The 21693-nt window shown below is 46.6% G+C and overlaps 1 protein-coding gene across 7 annotated transcripts in view; it reads right to left on the bottom strand.

The window, feature by feature from the left end:
* The window catches only part of CIT (citron rho-interacting serine/threonine kinase), a 165338-nt gene that overhangs the window by 11664 nt on the left and 131981 nt on the right, over positions 1 to 21693 (bottom strand). For 3 of the 7 annotated variants that reach the window (XM_032309532.1, XM_032309537.1, XM_032309534.1), the window contains 13 exons: positions 17996 to 18136; positions 17216 to 17323; positions 15346 to 15508; positions 14903 to 15067; positions 11330 to 11467; positions 10410 to 10590; positions 9646 to 9737; positions 8993 to 9097; positions 8616 to 8785; positions 7303 to 7383; positions 7032 to 7167; positions 5046 to 5185; positions 1107 to 1199 (listed from right to left, as the gene is read on the bottom strand). In XM_032309532.1, coding sequence (XP_032165423.1) covers positions 1107 to 1199; positions 5046 to 5185; positions 7032 to 7167; positions 7303 to 7383; positions 8616 to 8785; positions 8993 to 9097; positions 9646 to 9737; positions 10410 to 10590; positions 11330 to 11467; positions 14903 to 15067; positions 15346 to 15508; positions 17216 to 17323; positions 17996 to 18136 — 1713 coding nt within the window. Of the gene's footprint in view, positions 1 to 1106; positions 1200 to 5045; positions 5186 to 7031; positions 7168 to 7302; positions 7384 to 7836; positions 7882 to 8615; positions 8786 to 8992; positions 9098 to 9645; positions 9738 to 10409; positions 10591 to 11329; positions 11468 to 14902; positions 15068 to 15345; positions 15509 to 17215; positions 17324 to 17995; positions 18137 to 21693 lie in introns of all 7 variants that reach the window. The other 4 variants (XM_032309531.1, XM_032309536.1, XM_032309533.1 and 1 more) reach the window with 3 other exon arrangements.

Raw genomic sequence — 21693 nt, 5'->3', positions numbered from 1 at the left:
ACCTGTATAATTATTCTCGTCACCATTGTTATCATCTATATTAGTGATCAGCTTTCCAATTCCCCTTGTTTTCAGGCCCATCCTAGTATTTTCAAAAACCTAAGCATGCTTATTCAAAAGAATTATAAAAAGCAATGACTTCTGAGACTTTTCCTAAAGCTAACAGTTCAAAATCTAACCCACACTACCACTACTGCTATTTACTGAGGACCTGGTAAATATGACGAAACTTTTAGGCAGCATGATACAGTGAAAGGGAAAAATCAAACCTCAATTTTGGTCTCAACTTCCCAACAGGACCTCAGCCAGCCTCGATGGTCTTACCTGACAATTGGCGATTACCACGCCTGCATTTCAGAACTGTTGTGAAGTGTTTGGAAAACAGCCAGCTTGGTCTCTGGTACCAGGAGGTGCTCAGTAAAATAAAACAAACAAACTGCCCACCCAGGATGAAACTGTTGCCCTAACACATAATGACCCTTATATAAACATCCCTCATTTCACTTGAGACTAATCAGGAAGGCACCGGAAGTAAATTACGCTTACAACAGGTGGCGCCTTCTTAGTCTAGGGACAACGGCCGGCCTCTGGAAACGAGGCAAATAATCTAATGTGCAACTTGTCCACACTGTAGTCCCCCCCACCACTGCTCTGCTCCAAGGAGAATCAGCTCTCTAATTACATCTAGGAACACAGCAAGCATTGGCTTTTCCAAAAGTTATTAATAGAAAATGTCTAGGATCTGACAAAGATTCTGATAAGTGTCGCCAGGGACTGCTAGCTTCTCGGAGAGATCGCCTTCCTTTTTCGTGCTAATTTAAAAGTGTCTCTTCCACCAGCCTGCTTCCTTTCTCTCTTAACAAAGGGCCGCATCCACTGGGCTGGCTGGAGAGGCAGCTCACAGACAGGAGAAAGAAAATGGGAGGAGAAAAACTGCAGCTCCTCAGGGCTCTGGAGCTTCCTCCAGGAAGGAAGCGTGTGTCTGCTTGTCTGTCTCTCTCTCTGGAGGTCACCCAGGCTGAAGGGACCAGGCACACACTGTTCCCAGAGACAGCACACTTTCCAGCCCAGGCCAGGGCCCAGCAGGCCGGGTGCCCGGGACTTACTTTGCGAATGCAGTACTTGCTGAGGTTTTCGTTGTAGCGGAGAATGACAACTTTGCTGGGCATGGCTGCACAGATGCAGAGCCCGTTCTCAATCTGGAAAGCAATCAGGGAAACAGAGAAAAAAGAGGGTCACTGTGTGACTGCTGACTCCACAGCAGAACTAGGAACCTAATGCCAGTTTAGAGCAGAGCCCCTCCCCCTTAGTACTACTGACACGAGACCAGGTAATTCTCTGTGGCCAGAGGCTGCTCTGTGCGTTGTAGGATGTTTAGCAGCAACCCTAGGCTCTCCCCTCTGGGTGTTAGTGGTACAACCACCAGTTGTGACAACCACAGATGTCTCCAGACTCTGCCCAATATCCCCTAGGGGTCAGAACTGCCGCTGGTAAGAACCACAGATTTAACAAAGACCTGGCAAAGGCCTCCGGAAATCACCTGACAACACACACATTTGGTGTTCCTGTGCCTTCTGCTAGAGACAGAGCCTTCCGACAATCTTACCCTGAGGGAGGAGGAAGGCAGTAGAAATTACCTCAAGAATTTAAGGATTATGGTTCAAAGAGAAAAGTTCTTAGCTAAGATCTGTATACGTAGAGTTCTCTTTTTCTAGAATGGCTAAATCACTCTTACTTTACCTCCCAGTACCATGTCTCTGTCATTTCACTAAGGGCAAAAAGAAGCTTCTCCAATCAGTGCCAACATGAAGGTCAGCAGTTGGGGGTGGGGAGTTTTGTGTGTGTGTGTTGTGTGCCTAAAGGAAGCAACAGAAATTTCACCCAGTGAGAGGACATACAGTTTTCAAGGTCAAGGTGGAATGAAATGGGATGGGAGAGGAAAGGAATACACAGGAAAATGGGAAGTGTTAGTAATATTCCAGCTCTTGGTGTGGGTAGTAAGTTTGTGGATGTTTATATTATTAGATGTTATAATTTTATAATGTACCTATTTTTTAGTAGTTCCAACACTGTAAAATGCCCATTTCTAGGTAACTCATCATTCACAGAAAAATTTTAAACTATGTGTAACGATAAAAATTTACAGTAAGATTGTAGTAAGAGGGAAAATGTATGGCCTTAAAGTGCTTACCTTAGGAAAAAAGACCTGAAAATTAATTAGCTAAACAAGAGATTAGAAAGAGAACAATGGAAGAAAGCCAGAGAAAACTCAAGGAAGGAAAAACAAAGATTAAGGAAAAAGCAAAAATTAATGATAAGTAAGATAATAGCAAAGTAAGAATCAGTACAGCCCAAAGCTGCTCCTTTATAAAGATTAGTAAAATCACTATAAAGCTGATGAAATTAAGACAAATAAGAGATCCAGAAAAAGTAATATTAGGGATAAAAAACGCACAAAGAACAAAAAGCAGAAAAAAGGGGAGACAAAAAAAAAGAAAGAAAGAAATGTTCTCTTTAAAAAGAATTGTTAAAACTGAAAAAGTACATCTTTCCTTCCCGGGCCCCTATCTGGAAATCCTGGGTCCATCCAGCATTGTCCTTTCCTCAGTCCCTCGAGATTCAGCTCCTCCAAGAACCCTTTGCAAATCCACGCCTTTCTAGGCCAGCCATCCTTCTTCCTTTATATTCTGTCCTCTTTTTACTGTTGCCACGGTTAATCCCAACCGTTGTGTAAGTGACTAATAAAGAATGCCATCAGCCCCACAGCCAGAAGGTTTCAGAAATCAAAAGTCCTCAAGAACAGTGGCCAAGGCCATAGCCAAGGTCAAGCTCCCCTCAGGAGGTTCCTGTGGCCCACCACACCCCTCCCCTGTTGATCCTCCTTCACTCAGCACAAACGCCTCTGAAGGCTCGGTCAAGTACACGGGAGGCGCTAGGTAAAAGCTGGCTAAGAGTGACTAAATCCCAAATACCCAGTGAGCAGTCTTCTGAAAAGGGAAAGGCAGTGGCTTTCAGCAGGAGAACTCCAGCAGACTCTGGGAATCTGCAAATGCTTGATTCAGGTTTCATTAAAATTATCTATGTTCACGTGTATGCACCCACAAATGCTTTTAATTTTTTTTAATAAAAAATTTCCTGGGGCGCCCGGGTGGCTCAGTGGGTTAAGCCTCTGCTTTCGGCTCAGGTCATGATCTCAGGGTCCTGGGATCGAGTCCCACATTGGGCTCTCTGCTCAGCAAGGAGCCTGCTTCCCCCCTCTCTCTCTCTCTGCCTAGTTCTCTGCCTACTTGTGATCTCTCTCTCTGTCAAATAAATAAATAAAATCTTAAAAAAAGTTTCCTTACAGCAAAGGAAACAGTCAAAAAAACAAAGAGGCAACCCACGGAATGGGAGAAGATATTTGCAAATGACAGTACAGACAAAAGGTTGATATCCAGGATCTATAATGAACTCCTCAAACTCAACACACACAAAACAGGCAATCATATAAAAAAAATGGGCAGAAGATATGAACAGAGACTGCTCCAATGAAGACATACAAATGGCTATCAGACACATGAAAAAATGTTCATCATCACTAGCCCTCAGGGAGATTCAAATTAAAACCACATTGAGATATCACCTTACACCAGTTAGAATGGCCAAAATTAACAAGACAGGAAACAACATGTGTTGGAGGGGATGTGGAAAAAGGGGAGCCCTCTTACACTGTTGGTGGGAATGTAGGTTGGTACAGCCTCTATGGAGAACAGTGTGGAGATTCCTCAAGAAATTAAAAATAGAACTTCCCTATGACCCTGCAATTGTACTCCTGGGTGGGTATTTACCCCAAAGATACAGATGTAATGAAAAGAAGGGCCATCTGTACCCCAATGTTTATAGCAGCAATGGCCACGGTCGTCAAACCATGGAAAGAACCAAGATGCCCTTCAACGGACGAATGGATAAGGAAAATGTGGTGCATATACACTATGGAGTATTATGCCTCCATCAGAAAGGATGAATACCCAACTTTTGTAGCAACATGGATGGGACTGGAATGAAATAAGTCAAGTGACTTATTATGCTGAGTGAAATAAGTCAAGCAGAGAGAGTCAATTATCATATGGTTTCACTTATTTGTGGAGCATAGCAAATAGCATGGAGGACATGGGGAGTTAGAGAGGAGAAGGGAGTTGGGGTAAATGGGAAGGGGAGGTGAATCATGAAGAGACTATGGACTCTGAAAAACAATCTGAGGGATTTGAAGTGGCGGGGGGGGTGGGAGGTTGGGGTACCAAATGGTGGGTTATAGAGGGCACGGATTGCATGGAGCACTGGGTGGGGTGAAAAAATAATGAATACTGTTTTTCTGAAAATAAATAAATTTAATTAAAAAAAAAAAGTTTCCTTAAAGAAGCAGGCAAGCAAATGAATATATGTACCAAAATCAATATGTTATTAGCTACCAGAGAATTAACTTGACTTACCAGGAACTGACTTTATATTATATAAATGTCATAAATCAGAATTTGCAAATTTTTAGTAATAAAACATTTTTTCATCAAGTTCGGATGTGGGGTTCTAGGTTAGATTAAAAAAAAAAAAAAAGACTAGGGGTGCCTGGGTAGCTCAGTTGATTGAGCATCTGACTCTTGATCTCAGCTCAGGTCTTGGTCTCAGCAGCCATGAGTTGTGCTGGGCTCCACTCTGGGTGTGGAGTCTATTTTTTTAAAAAAATGAAAATAAAAAAGACTCCATCATAAACACACACACACACACACACACACTCACGTGTACACTCACTCATACACAGTTTTTTTGAACTGGGGTTCATCCTTTCAGTTTTGTTAATTTTATCCTCATTTTTCTCTGACTTTAGACTCAAAGCCTATGCAAATTTCATGGCTATACAAATTGTTTTGTATGCCTAAAGAAAGCAACAGAAATTTCACCCAATGAGAGGAGATAGAGTTTTCCAAGGTCAAATCAATGAGCCCTGTCGGAAGGAGGGCAGAGCCGATTTCGAGAACACTCCACCTGTGGAGGCCCCAAGGAGAGCTCACCTTGCCGGCAGCAAACAAGTGGCAGCCCTTAACGGCCTCGAAAACGTTGGGGGAGATGTCGGGCTGGGCAGGAAGGTGAGCCTGTGCGAGGGACTGCTTCACTTTCTTCACGTCAACAAGGCACAGAGCCCGTTCTTCTCCTGCGGGGGGAGGAAGAGCCTCGAGGTCAGTGTGAGGCAGGGAAGGCAGTTCTACTTCTCCTCCCAAGTAGCCACGCGGGGCCACGCAGATGGACCGATTTCCACAGATCCTGTGTACATGGTTCAGGTCCAAGTTTGAGAACTACAATGAAAAACATCTGGCCTCTTGGTCAGGATTCTGGGATGAAAAAAAAAATTTGCCAACGTAAAATCAGAGGGCATGAGCCAGACTTTTAAACCTACTCCCCACCAACGCGAAGAGGAGGCTGGGTTAGGCACATGGAGGGGACATTTTGTAAAACAACAGGCTTGGACGTTTTTCCAGGATGTCAATGTCATGGAGGACAAAAATCCATTCCAGATGATAGGAGACTAATGGGACACTATTAAATACAAGGCATGACCTGGGGCAGGATCACACCTTCGCAGGGGAAAAATACCGGAAAGAACATTATTGGAGCCACAGGTAAAATCTGACTCCGGGCAGCCTACCAGACAGCCGCATCACAGCAAGGGTTAAAGTTCTTGAACACAAAAACGGTGCCATGTGCCACTATCCCGTGCGATATGCTGTTGGTGGATCCGAGCCCCGACATGTTTGTCTAAACCCATGGAAGGAATACAGCCAAGAGTGAACCCTAGTGGAAATCAAGGACCCAGGGTGACGATGTGTCACTGCGGGTTCATCGGTTATGTCCAGTGCGCCCCTCTGGTGGGGATGGGGACAGTGGGGGCAGGGGGCATCTGGGAACTCTCTGTACTTTCTGCTCAATTTCGCTGTGAGCCTTAAACCACTCTAAAGAGTAAAGTCAGGAAGGAAGGGAGGAAGGTGGGGACGGAGAGGAAAGAAGGAAAGAAGAAGGGGGAGGGCGGCAAGCGATCAGAAGGAAAGAAACGAGAGACAAAGAGAGGGAGAATGAAAGACCAAGAAAGGGGCGCCTGGGTGGCTCAGTGGGTTAAGCCTCTGCCTTCGGCTCAGGTCATGATCCCAGGGGCCTGGGATCGAGCCCACATCGGGCTCTCTGCTCAGCGGGGAGCTTGCTTCCCCCCCTCTCTCTCTGCCTGCCTCTCTGCCTACTTGTGATCTGTCTGTCAAGTAAATAAATAAAATCTTAAAAAAAAAACAAAAACAAAAAAGACCAAGAAAGGCCAGTTCCTGACCACATTCTTTTCAGCCCCCAGATCCATCCAGTCACATCTGAAACAAGACCTGGCCATGGATGTTTTTGAACACTGAACCAACAAATTATTGTTTTCCCTTTTTTTAAAAAAAAAAAAAAAAAAAAAAGACCACCAATAAAGAGAGAAAAGGATTTTGCCATGGTTGTGAAAGAGAATGCTCTCATACTTAGCTGATATGCTAAAGACTTTGGGGTCACAGCTGCAAGGGACTCTCATTTCAACAGTTAGTGTGTGTGCATGTGTGTTTGTAGAGGAAGAGGGTAAAAATATGGCAAAATGTTAATATGGAGAACAGCCCAAGGGTCTCCAAGGGGTTCCAGAGAAATAAGAGGACACATGCTAACAGCAGGCAAGCTCTCAGAAGTCCCGGTTCTCGGTGGTGTTGACGTCACCATGATGGTGGCATCAAAGGGTCTGTCATTAATGAGACTTTGGAGGCTAACTATTCTTCACTTGGCATAACAGCTGCACCGGCCACCATGGGAATGAATCTGAGTGGAGAGCGCCATCAGCTCCGGCACCGACAAGGACCCGAGGAAAGAGCCACTTTGGCTGCTATCTGCCACCAGGAAGGCCTAACTTTGTGTTTCAGAGGCAGGACACTTGGCTCTCAAATAGTTTCCCTTGACAATGAAAAGAAAGTGCCACGCCCTTGGCCAACCACCTGCTATCATGAGGAGCTTCTCCAGGTCCTTGATGATATAAATTTGGAAGACTGCTCCGATTCCTGGGACGTGGGTGAGGGAGTTTTTCAAGACATTCAGAGCGTACAGCCCTTCCTCAGTGCCCACCAACACCACCTGCAGGAACAGAAGTCCACAGGTGGGGCCTGAGCATAACCACGTCCCCACGGCCACCCTGCGGAGCAGGAAGAGCAAGAGCCCTTTCTCTCGTGACCATGGGGGTGACGGCCAGGGTCCAGAGGACAGCGCTACCTGGTCGCTGAAGGGCAGCGTGCAGTTCATGTCCAGACGGTCATCACCTTCCAGTTTCAACAGAGAGTTTCCAAGCAATTTCTTTTCATATTGGAAACAAAAAAAAGAGAGAGAAAGAGAGAGAGAGAGAGAGAGAAAAGAAAAAAAAAAAAGGACACAGTAAGTTTGAACTGTTCATGACCAAATCATCCAGAGAGACAAAATAAGAAAGGAGAAAAGTTTGGTGCCAGGAAGAAAGTAAGGTTCATCTGGAAAACGCCAGAAACACACATTTGCTCTCGGCTTGCCCCATATTCTGATCTGAGTTACTGGTCTCTCCAGGGCGGCTGGTAATTAGCATGAGAGTTACGCCTCAGCTTGGATGCGGAAATAAATGAGTGAAGTAGACATTGAGAGATCTTCTGCGGTAGGAGAGACACTGATGCTACGTGCAGAGGGTTAATAAGCCACGTGGAAGGCTCCTTCCCCTCCAGGCAGCAGCCCAAGGACAAAACACAGCATCAGCAACGAAGCAGCAAGCCTCTGAATCTTTACCTGAGCCCACGCAGGCAGAAGCTCGGAGGGAATACAGTTGCAACCCTAGTGTACACATATTAACGTGCATTTCAATAAAAGGCTCACACAGATAACCGCAGAACAAGTCATCAAAACAGGTCCACCCAGAGAGCCGAGCTCCTCCCCAGAGGCTTATAGTTAAGAAGTCTGCGCTGCAAATACTGAACGTGTTTACTAGGAGCCCAGTGTTTGGTCTTTGGTGGAGAAAACACCAGTGAGCACGGAGCCCTGTTGTATCCTGGAACTTTCCAGGAGGAGTGATGCCAGTCAAGGCACACCCACGGCTCTGCCGTCTTAGGGAGAAGTAGGATCCCGAACCTGCCTACAGAAGAGCAGATCACGTGGAAGCTATGGAGAAGGTTATGAAAAGCCCTCCCCGAGTTGGCATGGTTTCGGTAGACCTCTGCGCTGCTTCCTGGCCAAGTGCTTGCAACTCAAGTCTTCAAATAAACTCATCAGAGTAAACAAGAGAGAGGATCGCCTTATGAGTACATCTGCTGCCATGACCAAAATCCGTCACGCCCCAAGAGCTGGCTGATGGCTCTGACTCCCCCATTCTAAAGGGCTGCAGAGGGAGGGCGTGTGATGCTAGACAAGCCAGCGCAGAGCCCATGTCTTGGTTCTGAAAGCATCCCAGTCACGATAGTCTCGGACCATCACCCTTTGGGGAGGCAGCGACAGGGCTCCCAGCACCCAGGTCAGTTCCCACTTCAGCCCGCGTTACAAAGACAAGCTCCTGCACCCGTCTTCATACTCACAGCATCGGCTTCTGCTTTTTCCCTAGAAACTCTCCCACCTGCGACAACGGACTCTAAGGCGGTGACCCAGCGCTGTTTGTCGGGGAAGCTGGGAGCCAGCAAGTAGAGCGTCCTCCCGGGCCAGCAGGTGGTGTGCGGGTGAGACTCCATCTTCAGTACGTAGGGAACATCTAGGGGATCGGACAGAGCAGGGGTTGGCTGTGGCTCTCCCTCAAATCCCAGCGGGAGGGATGGCCCTGGGGTGTCAGAGATCCCCCGCCAAGCACGCAAGTCCCAGTCCCCACTAAGACAGCGAGCCGAAGAGGGTGGCCCCTGCTACCCCTGCTGCTTGAACAGACCCAGCGCGCCCCCTGGCGGGTTCTGCTGCTTCCCCTCACCTGCTTTGGCTGTATTTGCAAGCTCAGAAGCACCAACGGCGCCATGAATAGATACATCCCCGTCGGGAAGGCACAGCTCAAATTCTTCCACCGGCCTCTGTCCAGCTTGGTGCAAAGAGGAAGGGCAGAAAGAAAACCAAAAGAACAGGAACAAGAACAAGGGGAGAAAAGAAGAAGAAAGAAACAGAGAGAGAAACACAGAGAGAAAGAGAGAGAGAGAGAGAGACAGGGCGAGAGAGACAGTATGCGTGGAAAGAGAGGCGCACGAGAACAAAGGAGGAAGGAGAAAGGTGTGCAGAGAAGGCGGAGAGGGAAGATAAAAACAAAATAAAGTGTGTCAGATGAGTAGCACAGTCAAATTTCGGATGACGATGCGGATTTATGGGTTAGTTGACTGAGGCAGAAGTTCTCTGAAGGTGTATTAGCAGGTAGAATCTTCAGGGCAGCGCCCTGCGGTTCTTCAGAGGGGAGACCTATAGACGTGAGTATCGTACCAATAACCTTTAGCCAAGCCATTCGCTTTTTAATTTTCAAAAATGGAAAACCGTAGAAGGCTTGCAACGCAGTCCGAAAAACAAAGCCTTCACGCCGAGACTGGGAGACCTGGGTCAACCACGTGCAACGAAACGAAACATCCCCCTGAATTAATTTACCTTCTCTGGCTTCATTGTCATAAATGAGGACTTTGGATCCCTCCAGGACAATGTACTTCCTGTCCCAGCCCTGCTGTCCTCGCTTGTTATTCCTGGGAAAAAAGGGACGCACAAGAACAAAGGTGTGGAGTCCACAGCACAGTCGCGGGGCGGAGGAGGTGGCGGTGGGAAGACCGAGACGGAGTCCTCGTTAAGAGGCTTCCCGCGGAAAGCTCGGGAATGGGAGCGGCCAGGGCCGTTGTGTCAGGGGTGGCAAAGCTTCCTTCTACCCTTGTAGGTTCTGTGGCTGGCCCAGGAATTCCACAGGTAGCAGATAGATGAATGGGGAGAGAAGCATACATTTTTTAATTTTATATGTTCCTGGGAGTCTCCCCCAGACAAGGAAGACCCCAAAAGTGGAGAGGCCTACATGTTTGTACACTGGCTTGAACAAAGACTAGTAAGTATGAAAAAGCAGCTAAAATGTTACGGGAGGCAAAAGGGAGATTACTTTAACAAGGGTTCTTTGCAGAGTTCTCTCTGCAAGGCTTGAATCCCTGTCTCTGGTGATAATATTCCTTTCCTCCTGGAAAAGGGAGGGCTGCTTTTACACAGGATCGTATCTCCTGCTTTCAGAAAGAGAGAGGGGAGGTCAGACTGTCCTTCTGAGACCGACGGTTTGTCAAGTGCCTTTGTCTCCAAATAACCCTTATTCCCAAGTGGACTATGTTGGGGTGGCGTCCTCCGCAGCACCTGCCCCAGCCCGAGGCTCCCTGCCACAGTACCTGGGCACCTTCATCCACCCTTCCAGGTGCAAGCCGCTGCTGGGCTCCTTGGACTGGAGACCTGGGGAGTTCATTTTGTCACGGCAGAAGGCCTCGGTAAAGTGTGTGGCATACTCGGCTGGCAGGCCACAGGTGGCGGGCAAGCACGTGGAGCACTTGGGATGGCACATCACCTGACATTCTGGAGAAAAGCAGGGAACAGCCTGAAAACACACCCTGGCAGATCCTGGCCCATGCGTCCCTCTACCAGCCAAGTCCCAGCCAGGCCCCAACAGCCAGGTAGTCCCTAAGCGTTCCCAGGAGCCAGACCCAGAGAGGAAACGAGGGAGCCAAGTATTCTTGACACAATGTTCCCCGCTTCTCCCCAGGCCATCACAAAAGTATGTAAGGGACCTGTTGGCACAGTCCAGCTAGAGCCAGCACACAACCTAAAGGTGGGGAGAGAGCAACCTGGACAAAAACAGGGGGCTGGAAACCAGCAAAGCCCAAGGCATTTTGCATAGGGCAGTGGAGACATGAGCTGCAAACACGGATAAGCTCATTCCCTTAAGGGGGGAAAAATAGTGTCCTCCCACTGAAACTGAAAGCCTGAAAATGAATGTACTACAGGATGAAAAATTTAAAAAGGAAAAACACAGGGGCACCTGGGTGGCACAGTGGGTTGAATGTCCAACTCTTGGTTTTGACTCAGGTTGTGATCTTGGGATCATGAGATTGAGCCCTGCGTCAGACTCCACGCTCAGCGCAGAGTCCGCTTGAGATCCTCTCTCACTCTCCCTCTACCCCTCCCCACTCTGTTCCCTCTCTCTAACATAAATAAATAGATCTTTAAAGAAGAAAGGAAAAAGAAAAACAAAAGCCCACCCCCATGAGTGGAGACATGCAGGTGCCCACTGCGCATGCACAGCCACAGCTCTTACCAAGACATTTGGATGCCTGGCGCCCAAAGTGCACAGTATCCAGACACACAGCACACTTTGTGGCTCGCATGTTCAGTCCTACGTTAAATCGGTGAGGAATATTGTGGTGCATGCGCTCCTTAAGACGCCGACTGAATTCTGAAGGAAAGTTTTAAAAAAAATTATTAGGTTTTACAAATGATCCCATCAAGAAAGTTAAAAAAAAAAAAAAGGAATGGGAAAGAATATTTGTAAATCATCTCTCTGACAAGGGACTTGTTGCTACAATATATAAAAAAGCTCTTACAACTCAATAACAAGAAGACAAATAACCCAACTTTAAAATGGGCAAAGGATTTGACTAGATATCTCTCCAAAGAAGATAATGACCAAGAAGCACATGAAAAGATGGTCAGCATCATGAGTCATTAGAAAAACACAAATCAAAAGCACAATGAGATTCCACTTCACACCCCCTTTGATGTCTAGAATCAAAAATGCAGGGGGACACCTGGGTGACTCAGTTGTTCAGCATCTGCCTTCAGCTTGGGTCATGATCCCAGGGTCCAGGGATCGAGTCCCACAATGGGCTCCTTGCTCAGTGGGGAGCCTGCTTCTCCCTCTCCCACTCCCCCTGCTTGTGTTCCCTCTCTTACTGTGTCTCCTCTCTCCGGCAAATAAATAAATAAAATCTTTTTTTAAAAATGCAGGAAACAAATGTTGGTGAGGATGTGGAGAAATAAGAACCTTCATACACTGCTGGTGGGAATGTCAAATGATGTGGCCACTCTGGAAGACAGTTTGGCAGGCCCTTGAAAAGTTAAATTTAGGATTACCCTGCAATGGTAGAGATGTAGCCACAACATACAACATTCACAGCAACATTATTTATAAAGGCCAAAAATTGGAAACAACCCAAATGATTATCAGTGGATTAGGAAACAAGATGCACTCTCCATACAATATAATTTACTCAACCGGAGTAAGTGAAGAACTAATAAATGCTTTAACATAGCTGAATCTTAGAAGGATTACGCTCAATGAAAGAAACCAGACAAAAAAAGCATCCGGTAGGATCTCACTTCTGTGAAATGTCCAGAGTAGCAAACCTGTTTGGCTTGGTGGCTGCCAGAGGTCAGGCAGAGGAGAGAACGGGGAGTGTCTAATATCAGGTAGCGTGCTTTTGCAGGACAGAAAAGTTGAGGCCAAAAATGTCCCAAAATTATGATGCGGTGGTTGTACAACCCTGTGCACTTCATAAAAAACATCATACGCTTCAAATGTGTGAATTGTACGGTACGCGGATTTATCTCAATAAAGCTGTTAAAAAGCCATTACAGCAGATTAGTTACAGAGTGTGAAACTACTTTAACACTAACAGATGCATCTAGATTTATAGAACTCAACTTCAGATCTCCATTATCCAGTTATCAGGAGTTAAGTATTTTTAAAGAACAATCTACTGGCAGAAGACAGGCTATAAGAAAGCAAAGATGTTTGTGGGCCTAAGTAAACATATGTTTTTAAGTCAAATGTTTACAGGTACTTTAATCACAGAAGTTTTGTTTTTCAGATGAACCTCATATGTGGAAGTTTTTAGAATTCAGTTTAAAAATCAGTTCTTGGGGCGCCTGGGTGGCTCAGTGGGTTAAAGCCTCTGCCTTCGGCTCAGGTCATGATCCCAGGGTCCTGGGATCGAGCCCCGCATTGGGCTCTCTGCTCAGTAGGGAGCCTGCTTCCTTCTCTCTCTCTGCCTGCCTCTCTGCCTCCTTGTGATCTGTCTGTCGAATAAATAAATAAAATCTTAAAAAAAAATTCGTTCTTAATTACAGAATTTCTAGTTATTACATACATAAACTGACTGAAGAATTCTCTCCTCATGTCCTGTTCTTTCATGAAGAGCCTCCTCTGGTGAAAAACTCAATGTGTAAGCCTTAAAAATTGAATTCTTACATTTATATACCAGTCTGTTAAAATAAGAAGGTTGCATTCTGCAACACATCCCCCAACTTAATAAGCCCCCCTCTCCACAGTGACCTAATTAAATACAGCTTTAAACAGCAAAGCTCAGGACCCAAATTTCTGAATCCAAATTCTGCACAGAACATGGCCTCCATCCTTGATCAGAAAACCCTAAGGAATAAATACACGCGCGCACTCTGGCCCAGTCAGTGTGCAGCACACGGGAAGCAGGAGCCTGGGACCCTCAGACCTTCGCCGGCTGCTGCTCTGCAGAGCCCAGGCAACAGACACCACGGCCAGACAGGTTTTCTTCCCCTGTGTTACCATCACCATCACGATGCGTTTAAGAGTAAAGCTCTTTGATTCAAAGTGTTACGGAAACATAGGAAATAAGACGGCATCATCGCTGGAGAGAAACCAATGTTGAAGAAAACCCACCAACACACCAAAATGCCATCGAGATTTGCCACTAACACCCGTTACACTGTGATACTGTGATGCCACCCTGAAGCTCTGCTCTATGATCTCCTGAGACCTTCCAAACCACCTTCCTTGGCCTTTTTCTTTTTTTTTTTTTTTTAAAGCGAGGCAGTTTGCCACAGGCAGCACCTCATTTGGGTGCGTCTGCAGTCTTAGAAGCTCGACCACATGACATTCTCCTATGAATGGACCCTGAGAGCTTGTTTGAAGGTTCGAGCAGGGAAGCTCAGCTACTCATATACCCTTGACCGAAGAACAGTCCTCCTCTATCCGGGAAGGCCGTCACCTTTGACCGAGCGCGCGGCTTTGTTGGGGGACGCACACGGGGCGGTGAGGGAGGAGGGGGACACCTGCCTCGCCAGCCAGATCAGCCAAATCAACCCTGGCGATCAACAGGGTGACAGATGTCACAGCCAGATCGCCCTCACAATCTAACCTTTTTTTTTTTTTAAAGTCCTTTTCCTCTCTAGGCGAACAGAGTACTTTTAAGACCACAAAGAAAACTTCTTACACTGTTGGTAAGAATATAAAATGGATTAAACCTCCGACACTCAACATGCAAATAATCTCTAACGCAGGGAGTCATTTCCCCGGAGCTAACCCCGCGGCCGCAGCACCCGCAGAGGCGCAGGATTCCACTGCAGGTCGCTCCTGCCGAGGACAGACTGGAAACAACCCCAGCGCCCATGAGCAGGGGCTGGTCTAACGGGTGAGCCACGTACCCACGCCAGTGACTACCATGTAGTCCTCTCGGAGGACGAGGTCCAGGCACAGGCATTCATAAACAATCTAAGATAGGATTTTAAGTGAAAGAAAGGTATTTTTCAGGGTACAGCATAGTGTGCTGTGATATTTACAATAGAAAAAAGGGCTGAGGAAAATATGCCTATTTTCTCATACTCTTTAAATATAATTATATAAGACACATGAATACCATGACATGTGCCTACGTGCATGAACTGTTGCAAGAAGAATGCACTGGTGGTCTCCAGCTCAGCGAACTGGCCTGGGACGGGGGAGAAGACAGACTTCTTACTCTTCAGCATTATCACCCTTAATATTATTACTTGTCACTTTCACGATATGTCTGCATTATCTTAGTCGACTAAAAACGATTTTCAGCGCAACTCCGGTGGCTCCTTGAGCACGTACCCTCTGGAGTGGACGACTCCTTTCTGCGGCTAGATGGCGGGGCCAGCAGGCTCATGGCACTGGGCTGGTGCTCGGGTGACCGCACGATGGCGGACATGGCGATCTGCTGCCTCGCGGTGGCGGGCGTAGATGGGTGTGGATGGTCTGTGGCCTTCCGGTGGGCAGCTGGAGAGAGACCGGTCCAATGTCTTTTGGTTAGCTGGGCAACCAAGAGGCCAAAACCAAGCGGACTGCCCCTGGGCTGTCTTTCGAGGACCCAAGACCAAAAGAACACGCATCATGCCGAACAGGCAATGCCAAGGATGCTGTGACTCGTTCAGACTTGGGACGTCTGGACTGAGAGCTTTCGGGCCACCAAGACAGATGCTGAACTAGTACGACCAATCTGCTTCAGGTGGGTCCTCTGCCTTTCCCCACAGACCCGGCATGGCGAGTGCCCCTACCTTCCTCCCGGGCAGACCGGAGCTCGATGCGGGTCTTCTGAAGGGCTTCCTCTAGCTCTGCACAGCGAGCTTTCTCCTTCTCCAGAGCCACCTTCAGCTCATTGTACTGCAGAGGAACCTGTGTGGGCAAAGCAGGGTCCTCTTTCCGTCGACTAAATAAACCCTAGCAATGGAAACAGAGATATCTCCTAACTCCTGGAAACTGGCACTTGAAACTAGCTAAAGGAACTCTGACTCAAGAGGAGCAAACCACGAAAGCCAGGAGCATACTCACTGTAAGCGGATTTAGTAAAAATGGCATGTGAAGGGGGGAAAGGGGAGACTGAGCCACAGCCCATTCCAGCCGGCTGGAAAAAAATAGGGTTTCGCAAATTTTCAACAAGAGGGCTCAAGATGCTTGAACTGCCACCACCTCTTCCTTTAGCATTCCCAAGAAGGAGAGCCATTTCCTGAGTCTTTACCCTCAAAAAATGGAAGTGGAGGATGGAGTCAGGAGGGATGGTTCGGAAATCACTCTTGCTCCGCGTTTGTCTCATGATGCTTACTTACAAGACACAGAGATGAGGGTTTAAAAAAAAAATTTTTTTTTTAAAAAGGAGACCAAAAACCTGACTAGTAAAGTGACATCAAAACAAGGGGCCTACTCAAAAATTTAAAAAAAAAAAAAATGCAAATGGAAAACACATACTGGACACGGAGGAAAAAAAAAGGAAAACACAGGGAATAATGGGACTGAAAAAAAAACCAGAAATCAATGGAAACACCCTAACTACAGCACATGACACAGTCAGATAACAATCGGCTGTTAAAATAAAAAAAGATTCAATATCATAAAAGAAGATTAAATATCGTCAGCATAACAAGCAGAAACACAGCAAAGAACACGGCAAAGAACATCCCTTCCCGGCAGCCCCCAAAGGAGGACACTGCTTCTGAAGGCTGTCCTCGCCCCTCATAGTGCAAACAGCGCTGGCACCACGGGCCCCAACTGCCTACCCCAGCCCCCTTTCACGTAATCCAAGTCAGAGGGGGGCTGCCACTGCTCCTCTGGGGCAGGAATGCCTTTGGAAGCAAACTGCAAGCTCCTTGAGACCTTTTCCAGCTGAGAACACCTAGCCAAACCTCCTGGGGTTAGGGGCAGGGGGGCTCGGTAGTTTAGGGAAGTATGTTTTGGGTGTAGTAAAAATCTTCCCAGGTGCATCTACATAGAACCCTGTCCACAGTTGGATTTTTTTAAATTTTCTTTTTGGTCACAGTTTTTCATTTGTTTGTTTATCACAATTTTAAAGGGATGGAGCGGCCCTCAGTGGAGGGCCTAGCTATCCAGTCAGGCACTATAGGCAAGTCACCTCAACTCCCTGGCTCCCGGTGTCACACAGGCCTTTGTCAATCAAAAGGACTGGGCTGGGTAATTTCGAGTCTTTTCTAGAGCCCTTTACCTGGGCCCTAAGAATCCTTCAACAGAACTGAGGAGCCCCCTCTCTCTCTGTCAAATGCCGAATCCATGTCCTGTAATCTCTATAGTCCTGTACCTGTGACCTGCTAATCCTTCTGGAATCTTGTACAATGACCCTCCATATAAAACTTTCTCTGTGCTGCCCACCCTCCCACATCCCAGCTGCTTAGGAAATCAGATACAGGCACTATAATTTTAAAGGCCATGAACACAAAGCAGTGTGTTAGAGACTTGATTAATGACATCCCTTCTGCAAGGACTGTTCTATCTCAAAACCTCTTTTCAACCCAGTATAAAACAAGAAAATGTGCGTTTTGTTTTCTTTGATGTTTCTCCAATTATCTATCACAGCGGTATTTAATGAATCACAATGGCTGAGCAGAAACTCTCCACTTTTCAAACACGAGGACCCACCTTTTTCTTCTTAGCGGGCTGGTCCATTTTGGCTTGCAGAAAGTCAATGAGTTTGGTTTGTTGAGAAATAGTACCTTCCATTTTCACCTTTTCGTGAGAATAGAGAACCTAAAAATTCATAAAAACAAAAATAAGCTCAGCCCTCGAAAGAAAGATGCTTTTAAATTTGGTACTTAAGGGGCGCCTGGGTGGCTCAGTGGGTTAAGCCTCTGCTTTCAGCTCAGGTCATGATCTCAGGGTCCTGGGATCAAGCCCCACTTCAGGCTCTCTGCTCAGTGGGGAGCCTGCTTCCCCCACCCCACCCCGCTCTCTGCCTGCCTCTCTGCCTACTTGTGATCTCTCTGTCAAATAAATAAACTAAAACTTAAAAAAAATTTTAAAAATAAAAATAAAAATAAACAAATAAATTTGGCACTTTAAGAAAATAAAAAAACTAAGTCACGAGGATACTAGCTTATGAAAATTCAACACAGACCACACTGGGCCAATATTTACTTACTCACTCCTTTTCTTATGGCCAAAACCAAAATTTAAAAAAGGACTGATAGATGGATATGCATACGGGGGAAAAAAAAAGTCAGGGGTTAATATTAGAATCTCAGAGCTGGTATTACAGGTATGCTCTAACTTCTCTGAAGGTTTGGAAATTTTCATAATGAAATGTGGGGAAAAACACGCAGTATAAAGAGATCACTCTGATCATTTCACCAGATGGCTTTCGGCCATGACGCTTTGCATCCGCAGACAATTTCTAAGTAAATTCCCTCTGCCGGTTCTCACCTGAATGTTTTCTAGCTGGTATTCCAGATCGCTCCTTTCCGTCTTCAGCAGATCCGCCCGGTCCAGAGCTTCTTGCAGCCCTTGAGTCAGACGGAAGATGTGGCTCTTCTGCATGTCCATCTGCTGCTGTAATTTGGCTTGCTAGTGGGAGGAAAGGCCAGAGTCTCGATACCATGGACAATACAACTCATGCCCCCACTGTTCTTGTCATCAAACTAATCGCAGGCGTGGCGCAAAATTTCGGCTTCTGAAATCATCTCGTTCCAGAATTGACGACTGTTTTCTGTCCCCGACAGATGTGTGGCACAGTTAAAAAGAATGTGCCCAAAATCTTGGATGGCCAGCAAGTCACAGGATTCCCCACTGTAAGAGGAAGACCAGGCCGCCGTGTCCGCCTTTCCATTCGGTTACAGTTAAGGACACGTGGCCCATCTGAGTTGACATCAAAGATGCTGTGAATTACTGCCATGACAGTTAAGCTCCAGTCTGCCTTAGCTTTGTGCTCTGTAAGGTCTCAGATGCTATTCTGAGAGATCGCTTTGTTCAGGCAGTGTGGATGTGCAAAGGGGAATCATGTCACCTCTCATTTTAAGGAGTACCTCCTCAGGGTGAGGGACCCCCAACCAGGACACAAATAGCCACAATCACAGGAGATGCTTCTGCAGTATGGGGAGGAAGAGGAAGAGCCCAGATTCAGCACAAGAATCAGTAAAAACCCAGGGGGCCGGTGGAGGCAGGGGGGATCACTTCAGTGTTTTGGAAATAGTTCTGTGCTGAAAATCTCTCCGATTTTTATAATGGAAGTCAACCAGAAAATAAGGCAGGCTATAAAGATGCTGGTTTTATGGCTCTCTTTCCTAAAATGCTTCTGTTTCTAAAAAAGCAGGAGAGAGCAGCTACCCTGATGAGACACCATCTGATGTCATCTGACCCTGGGGTGACAATCTAACCACTGTGTAGGCGGCCCTATTACCCCCTCCCGTGGTGGCCTAGAATCTCTGCAGACTCTAGGACAGAGCTCCCCAGGAGAGTAAACACGGCCATGGGCATTTTCCGACAGGCCACAGCAAATCTTTATGTCCTCAGCCGTAGAAGGCCAAAGGCCACCAACAACTTCAGACTTGGGGACCCTCTTCATTCCATTCGCTTCCTTCAACCTATGTTTTTTTTTTCTCTTTCCATCTCTACTCCTCAATGGCCCTTCCTCTTGAGGGGAAGCGGATTCCTTGAGGCATCACAGTGTGGTGGGATGAATGTGCGCTTTGGAATGCTACAGACGCTAGTATGAATGAGGACTCTAATATGTACCAGTCATAGGACCATAGGGCAACTCATATTGGCTCTAGAAGCCTTGGTGTCTTCATCTGAAAGTGGGTATAATGACCCCCCCCCCACCCCGGCGACTGGGCGATGTACTGAGCGCCAGTGCCCAGTGCCCAGTGTACCATAGATGCTAAAATCAAGGCATTTTAGCAGTCTCTCTCTCCTCCTTCCCTCCATCCGGTTCAGACGCCCCTCTCCCTACCCCACTGGCTTCCCTGTGCAGACCTCCTCCACCAGCCTCCCCTCATCAGTCCTCCCTAAAGCAAGAGATACTGTCATCAACCAGAGACCACCTGGCCTATATACCAACCTGGAATTTCTGACTCAAACCACAGAACTCCTAAAATATTGTGGGGGGGAGGGGAGCAGAGAAAACAGCTAAAATTACCTCTTAAAGGGAGCTATCAGTCCCCTACAGCGCAAGTGATTTCCGCAAATTACCCTCTTTAGTTTCTTCCCACTATTTTAGGACAACATTAATTACTAGGCAGGAAGCAGAGAAACAGGAGCTGGGGACAAGAATTGGTTTGGGGACAGCCGGGCCCAAAATATTTCTCTAGAACAAATGCATCAACTGTCCGTTAGCTTTCCAAGAAACAGGCTGCTTATTTACTATAATAAAAAACAAGTAAGAGTGGCAGGTTGGTGCTCAGCGGAACATTTTTTCAAAACCGTTTACCTGCTTCCCAGAGAGGAGCAAATGGGGGCTATTCACGGGTCAGGGTCCGACCGGAAGGAGAGGCTTAGCTCTGTACTTCCATCTGTCCGACAGCCTCACAAGGGGGACAGGAGACTGGCAGGACGCACGGAGGAGCTGGACACCAGAACCAGAGCACCAGACAGCCCTGGTGGCTGAAAGGATGGATCAAAACCAACTAGAGAAAGTTCAAAACGGCAGTATTTTTAAAAACACTGACTGATAGGGGAGCCGGGGTGGCTTCGTCAGTGGTGAAGCATCTGCCTTCGGCTCAGGTCATGATCCCGGTGGCCTGGGATCCAGCCCGGTGTGTGTTGGGCTCCCTACTCAGTGGGGAGTCTGTTTCTCCCTCTGCCTCTGCTCCTCCCCGCCCTACTCATGATCGCTCTCAAATAAATAAAATCTTAAAAAACAAAAAACCAAAAAGCAAAACACTGACTGATAAACATAGAATATAAAGATGTTTATTCAAAAAAAACCCCAAACCTATGGAACGGTTGGTGGCCATGTAACAGGTCAGTGGGTGTCAATGATGCAACAAAGGTACCCAAAGAGCCCAGGGTAATTGGCAGAGGCTTACAGAGCTTGGAATGGAGCTGGAGATGTCCCACAATACTCCATGTTGTTCAGACCATGCAGACTTCTAGAAAGTCTCTTTGGAAAGATAAATCTATCAGAAAAGAACATTTCAAACTTGGAGGGACTTGAAATATTTCTCTTAGGAAAGGCAGGGCAGTCTGGAGTGGGAGAGCGACTTAGATATCTAAGTGACCATCACAGAGATAAAAGAAGTAGTTTTCTCATAGAACTGTCACATAGGAGCCAATTCATGGAAAGTATGCAGAAGGGCACCGGGCACATAGCAGTTGTTAAGGAAACATTATTTTTTAAATTATCCATTAAGTAATTTGATCACTAATCAGCATTAATCTCTTTATTTTGGTTGGAAATATCAGACTGCTCTATTTTCAAATGTTTCAATGAAATAGAACCAGTGGCTGAAAGTTACAAGCTTTAGTTCAAAATGAGACAGGACTTCCTGAGAATTAAATTTACTGGAAAAAGTGGGTTGGCATATCCAAAAACACTGTGCACTCAGGCCGAGGTCCAACCAGGTGCCCTGGTGGGGAATGTTGGAGAAGGGATTCTCTCTGCCTTAAACAGGTTAATTTGACCAGAATTAGCAAATGGATTTTCATCTTTGTCATTACTTCCGATGGACTGATAGTGGCTGCCAAGTGCCATGTCAAAAAAGGTTCTGAAGCCATTTGGGGCCCAAGAGGAAAGATTTAGAAGAAATGCCCATTAGCAAAATCTGCCAGGGGCAGGGATGAAGAGGACAATGGAACAAGGGCTGGAATTTGGGTTGCATGACATAAAAAAACTCTTCCCAATTCTGAGGCCGTGATTGTGGCCCCCTTTACAGGTCTCTGTACCTCATGAAGAGGATACTTGGGTTAACTGAAAAAAGAAGAAAATTGAGCAAATACAAAATGGGAAGAGAGACAAACAAGAAACAGACTCTTTATCTATGGAGAACAAACTGATGGCTACCAGAGGGGATGTGAGTGGGAGGATGGGAGAAATGGGGGATGGGGATTACAGAGGACACTTATCAGATCTCACACACACACACACATACACACACACACACTACAATATCTCTTGATTTCAAGAT

The sequence above is a fragment of the Mustela erminea genome, chromosome 13, assembly GCF_009829155.1.
Source record: "Mustela erminea isolate mMusErm1 chromosome 13, mMusErm1.Pri, whole genome shotgun sequence".
Lineage (NCBI taxonomy): Eukaryota > Metazoa > Chordata > Mammalia > Carnivora > Mustelidae > Mustela > Mustela erminea.
This window is presented reverse-complemented; position numbering and strand designations above follow the sequence as displayed.